Source organism: Pundamilia nyererei, unplaced genomic scaffold, assembly GCF_000239375.1.
Source record: "Pundamilia nyererei isolate P.nyererei 1_Seehausen unplaced genomic scaffold, PunNye1.0 scaffold00008, whole genome shotgun sequence".
NCBI lineage: Eukaryota > Metazoa > Chordata > Actinopteri > Cichliformes > Cichlidae > Pundamilia > Pundamilia nyererei.
In genome coordinates, this window is record NW_005187409.1 from 162,455 (window position 1) to 168,946 (window position 6,492).

A 6,492-nucleotide genomic window follows, 5' to 3' on the forward strand; every position below is an offset into this window, starting at 1 on the left:
TTTTTTTTTTTGGGTTGTATGGAAGCCCCAAACGCAATTTCATTGTTCTTGACAATGACAATAAATAAATAAATTAAAAAAAAAAAATATTGACCCAGGGTGAGATCTAAAACCTGCAGGACACCGGACCTCGAGGAGTTGCCCACCCCTGGTAGAGAGTAATAAAAGGGTACAGGTGCTAACATGGCCAACATTTAAAAAAACCAAGCGAATTATAAATCAAAAAGTACAACAATGGTGGAGCCAAACTGTTTAGCAGCTCCAATCATATTCTAAAACCAAAAGGCGTACCATTTTGCTTTCAGAGCTACAGTGACTGATCTCACTGGTGTTAGTCAAACAAAATGGAATAATTGCAGCATGTGTTTTTATCTAAATTTGATATCTAAATTTAAACATTTATTAATCTAAATATCTAAAAGTTATTGAAAAAACGTCTTAAAGAGTTATTTTCAGATAAAAATATAAAAACATCTACAATTCTACAATAGTTAGACAAAATGCAGTGCTCATGCTGTTTATTTATTTATTTTATTTAGGACAGTGCATGTTAATGAACATAAATGTAAAAAAAATTACATGAATGTAAACATACCAGATTATAGCCAAGGGCTAATTTCCATCTGTTGTCCTTAAGCATAAAAAAATAGACATAATAATTCATAAAAATTCATCATTCATTCATAATAAAAACTCCATCACCAAACTTACACATACACACCATTCATGCTAATGTGCCCAAGCAGCCCAGGCAGACATTAGGTTGTAAGTAGTAAATCTGCTGCCTGTACACTTTAACTGGCACTTCACAATAGATTTCTGGCACTTAAGATACAATCATTTGGCTTCAAAAGACATGAAGTGCCTTTATTTGTGTTTCCACATTAATGACAATTCTAATACTTTACAGATTAGTCTTTTGGTGCTTTGTCAGAAATTTTAATTTGCATGTAAGCAAACCTGAAGTTTCCAGACATGCGTCTGTGCTGTTTTCTGAATTTTCTTAGCAGCTACTCACTTCCAGTTTTCACATTGGCTTGACGCGCACACCCACAGGCCAAATTAAGAAGCCTCCCAAATTTGCACACCTTTTTCTTTACTTAACAGTAACGTGTCTTCCACAGCTTCTGAGCCACTGTGTTAATGTTGGTTAATCTGACTGTGACACATGATTGATAGCCTCTCCCAAGTGTGCAGGATCCAAAGGATTAGTAGTGTTTACTTCTAGTAGCATGCTGGGTACCTTGGCTGTAAATGACTGGAATTAATAACCTGCTGACGCCTATGAGACAGCTCTGTTTATGTACAGGGAGAGACATGACAGTCTGCCCTGGACATTGAGTAGCTGTAAAAGAGTCTGCCCTTGCCCAGAAAGGTTTGTGTTTATATGTCACTTATGACGATGCTAATATTCCTGTTAGCCTAAAATGATTCTTTCTAAATGTATTTTTTTGGCCTTTAGCATTTTTAGGTCATATGCCATGAGGCTCAGATATTAATAATACAGGATTAGTGCAGTGTTTACATTTCCCTCTCTCTCTCTGCTTCTGGCTTTATCCACACCTCCCTTCTTCCCTGTCACACACAGACACACACATGCACACTAAGGGGCATGAGAACAGGGTAAATCCTGACAACTTCAATGAAGCCTCACACAAAGACTAAAACTCGAGGGGGGGTGAGAGAAATGCAAAACCGTACAGTAGCCTGACCTCTTCCAGCTAACATAGACATGCATGCACCAGATACCGGGCGTGGCCACCTTCCTGCACAAAGCCAGAAATAAAGAACCAAGATAATGTTTTCAGCAACAAGACCCCTGGGTGACCTTCCTTATCGACCCCAGCATGACCCCATAGTGAGGAAGGAGAGAAGCAAAGCGCCCAGTATCACTATACAGGAGTCGAATGGACAGGGACATCACTACAATAGTGAAAAAAAGGAAGGTGCTGTCATTGTGTGCTCACAGTAAATCACTGTGTAGGTGACAGTCCCAGATCTCGGGCCCTTGCACCCACCTTAACATCCCGGTGCGCTCATAAGTCAAACGTCTTTCTCTGTCTACACTCTCACTGTGATTGTAGCCTCAAGTCTTTGGTCATTCATGTATTGTTTCTTAAGTATTTCTCCACAGCTGGGCTGGTTTGTCTGTTTCGGGTCAAATACAGGTTTGTGGCTTCAGGGTGCAACTGTACTCGGCTTAACGCTGAGGAATGTGCCGCATCCAGCTTCAATACCAGCTGGGAATGGAAGGAGATCATTTCCACTCTCAATGACTCCATCCATAAATTGAAAGCTAAGGACGATCAGTCTATGCAGCTGGGTTTTGAAAGCAACATAACAATTGAATTACGCTTTGTTTTTACATGCCTCTATGCTTGCCATCCTCATACACTAGGCAGACCTCTTCTATCTTAACGCAAGTGTAAACAGTTATCTTTTTTGTTTATGCTCTGATATTTAACAGTTAAACCTGTGAGAGTGCTGTGTAACCATCGCATAAATCCATCTGTCTGTCTCTTGTAATTTTTCTCATGTCTTCGCTGTGTTTTGTCCACAGTCGACCTGGAGCACATGAGGACAGTGAAGTCTGATAAACACCAGCGCTTCTGCCAAGAGAACGGCCTCATCAGTCAGTTCGTATCGGCCAAGACAGGGGACTCGGTTAGTACCAGCCAGTTTTCAGTAGGTCAGAAAATAAATTGGAAGTGGCTTTCATTGGATTCACCTTGTGTTATTTTTCTCTGAATTTCTTATTCCAGGTGTACCTTTGTTTTCAGAGATTGGCTGCTGAGATTCTGGGTGTAAAACTAAACAAAGCAGAGCTAGAGCAGTCACAGGTGAGCCGTGACAGCATCAAGGTTTAGCATCAAGGTTGTGTATGCAACGTTCTTCTAATCGTATATGGATAATTTGCTCTTAGTCTCATCAGTACTTCACCAGTCACCTATGTGCAATGTTATGCCTGAACTTAAGCGAGGTCACGGGGAGTGCGTTAGGTCAATGGAGGTCACCACACACTGTATAGGACTTTTTGCTGTGTAAACATGATTTTGCTACGTCTGCCTCCTGTGATGGTATACCTGCCACTGACACTGCCCATCTGTAAATAGACCCACATTGACCACATTAATGCGTGAAGTCAGAGGTTAAAGGTAGGCAGTTGTTGGGGTGAGAAGGTTAGGAGTGGCTGGCTGATTTATTAGTTTTATCTCCCACTGTTTTTGTTTTTTTTTGACAAAACGGAGCCTCGGCTTGCCAGCCAGTCCATGATGCCCAATAGTGGCAGCTGTAGGATTTATAAGGTCACCTCCCCCAGAGGCATTAATCCTGAGTGTGATATGACCGGCTGGAGCCACACTGGCTGGCTAGTGGTTGATGAGCCTGAGGGGCTACAGAGAGGTCAGGACCCCAGAGAAGGGAGAGCTTGTAGGTGAAAGAGTGGCCAAATTCTCAAGCTCTGCTCCAATCAGCCAACACCGCTTCTGACTAAGTGAAAATGACCACAGACTAATGTAGCTGTCCATCTGCTTTTGCATTTAACCCCCTCCCTTCATAGTTCTGTCAGTAAAGCAAAGTGCTTTAATCCAGGCTAATCAAGCTGGGTGGGTGGCTAGATCCACTGTCCACTCATAAAGAAGGGATGAGTAGTTGTCAGAAACACAAAACACAGCACAGCTCTACAGGGAAGAAAACATATATTGTATAAGCAAAAGAAACTACTTAACATTTATTAAACTTCCTATAAAACCACTGAGTTAAAGGTACATTCCAGAAATTTACATATCTAGTGGATACTGTATGTGTTGTGATCTGAGGTTCTGATTGATTATGAATAATCTAAGAATTAAGAATCTAATCAAATAATTATTTTCTCAGTCTGTTGGTTTGCTCAGAATTTCTCATAGCTGGTATTTTCAGATGTTTTGTCAGCGCAGTAGTCCAAAGTGTTTGTCGATTTCTGCAGGTTGGTGTGGAGGAATGTGTTTTACTTGGTCAAAGCAAAAACAAAACGCAAGAAACAGTTCATAAATTTTCATAAAGACCAGTGTTGTAAATGGAAATTGGTGCAGAGAGAAGGCTTTCAGCAGGTCATGCCTCTGGGTGTAGCCATGGGCGAGCAAAGTGTCGTTATCAGCTGTCAGGTTTAGAGAGCTGAACACGAGGGTCACAACCCCCGACAGTATTATATCTGCCTGGCAGGCTTCTCCGTCATGGTCCTCTGTCTGTAAGATCAGATAGCGAAGTTACGGATCACTCACCGACTCCAACACCAGGTTTCAGCAGCTCGTTAATCAGGCAGCCAACCAGGGCCTGGTATTCAGCCATGTGGGCTCCTCGAAGGTGGTTAATCACCATAGGGTCCAGCTGCCTTTTGCGCTATTGCCCTTTTCTATTGAATAAATGAATTATTTTTAGGGTTTGGACAAACCAGCAATTTAAAATGTCTCATCAGACATAAACTAGGATGAAGTGTACTGACATGGCATCGATCTCAATAATGAAAGACTAGATTTTCAGTGTTCTAAGGTTTTTTCCTTTGTGTGTTTTAGCGTGTGTTTAATTAGAAAACTGGCTTAGCTCTGTGTGCTGTCTACACTCCTTTTCTTCCTCATCTCTAGCACTCCCTGATTTATTCTTTCTCATTCACTCATTACTTTGCTCAATCTCGCTTTTAACTCTCATCCTACGTGTGCTCTCTCATGATTTTATAACTGTCTGTTTTTCTGTTTTGTTTTGTTTTTCTATTCTTTTTCCTGTCTTCCACTCATCTACTGCTCGATACACTGAACCTGCTCAGCGGATTGTGAAGGCTGAGCTGGTGGACTACCCACAGGATGAAGGTCCAATTAGTCAAGAGAACGCCCAGCAAAGCAAAATATGTTTGATTCAGTAGCCGGAAGTATGTCTCTACAGTTACACAGATATATCCCCGTAGATTTGTAGTTGTAGCAACTATTAGTAATAGAGGTTATGTTTTGGTTCAGAGTTTAAATTTACAAAGTAGTGAATCAAATAAAAAGACATGTCCTCTGTAGTAGTGTTATTTTTTTTAGTCCACTTTGGGATTCTAAGCTATGTGTGTTTTTGTCCGTGTGTGATGTAATGAGAAAAACCTCAAAACCATGAAACAGATATGACTCCATTCTGACCTTCATCTGCTTTTGACCAATGTCTTCAGTCATAGCATGGACTTTGAGCCCATGTCAAGAAATGTTAAAGAAACAATTTGGGAGATATCTCAGTCAGTCATCTAGATGAGAAGGTCCTTACAACTTACAGTATGTCTGTGCATGACCCTGCCGCCAGTAATGGGACCGCTTAGACCAGGGGTGTCAAACTCAAATACACAGTGGGCCAAAATTCAAAACTGGAACCAAGTCGCGGGCTAACGTTAATATTTATTGAAATATATTTATTCCTCCAGATTTAAGAATGAATCTCTTCTTATGGACTCAAACACGTTTTGCTGAAAGCTGAATATGGAACAAGCAAAGCCTAATACTAAACAATATAAATTTTAGCTGTGTAATACCAGTAGGCCAGCTCTGATAGTAATTTGGTATGGCTTCGCGGGCCAAATGTAATTAGGCTGCGGGCCAAATTTGGCCCACGGGCCAGAGTTTGACACCTATGGCTTAGACGGACATACAGAGTTTTTAAAATTAGATGTTTCTCCTGATAATGGTTTTTGGGCTAAATTAAGCTAGTCTGCTGCTGGCTGTGGCTTTGAATTTATAGTCAAGACGTAAGAGTCGTATCAGTCTTTTCATTCAAAGCTGCATGAAAGCAAACACTTCTGTTTCTCAAGATCTCATTCACAGTGTCGTTTATCGCACTTTTCAGCAGTTTAACTCTTTAATAGGCGAGGCTTAATTTAATCTGTGGCCTAACTGGAGGTTTCTGGTATTTCAAAGGAATTCTTGTTGCAGCTTTCAAACTAAAAAGACACCTTTCCATCTTTTTCAGCGCGTGGTGAAGGCGGACATTGTGAACTACAGTCAGGACACTGTAGCCAGGACAGTCAACCCCCCTCGCAGCTCCATGTGTGTGGTGCAGTGATCCCCTCCGAAACACACAAACACACATAAACACACACAAAGCTTGTTTACAGTGTTACTCTTTCCAGATTTTTTTGATGACTGGATGAAAAGTGTTTCTCTTTGTGGGTGAGGAGAACAGACCGTGCGGTTTCGAGGCCTTGGTCTGTAGTTCAGATATTTAGCACGAATAATTTCATTGGTGGTTCACCAAAAAGGATACGGGACCTCACTTTTCTTTTTTTCAAGTTTACACGCAGCTATTCTTTCATTTCATCTTAGATTTATATTTAAAAATGACTCTTACATCGATTACTAGCTCTATGTTAGTACAAAGCTGGTTTTTCAGTCTGCTAGTTGAGAATATTTTTATACATGAGCATATTTTCTTCTACCATTGCTGTTAGAGACGTTTGTTTAAACAGTAACCCCTGTTTAATCTGTGGCTGTA

The 6,492-nt window shown here is 40.8% G+C and overlaps 1 protein-coding gene across 4 annotated transcripts in view; it reads left to right on the top strand.

Moving 5' to 3' along the window:
- rab28 (RAB28, member RAS oncogene family) overlaps nucleotides 1-6,123 on the top strand; it is a 33,558-nt gene extending 27,435 nt beyond the window's left edge. The window contains exons 5-8 of one of the 4 annotated variants that reach the window (XM_005722832.1): nucleotides 2,561-2,664; nucleotides 2,763-2,840; nucleotides 4,802-4,903; nucleotides 5,971-6,035. In XM_005722832.1, the coding sequence (XP_005722889.1) occupies nucleotides 2,561-2,664; nucleotides 2,763-2,840; nucleotides 4,802-4,897 (278 nt within the window). In that variant the 3' untranslated portion in view covers nucleotides 4,898-4,903; nucleotides 5,971-6,035. Of the gene's footprint in view, nucleotides 1-2,560; nucleotides 2,665-2,762; nucleotides 2,841-4,801; nucleotides 4,904-5,970 lie in introns of all 4 variants that reach the window. The other 3 variants (XM_005722834.1, XM_005722833.1, XM_005722835.1) reach the window with 3 other exon arrangements.
- Nucleotides 6,124-6,492: the final 369 nt, after the last annotated feature.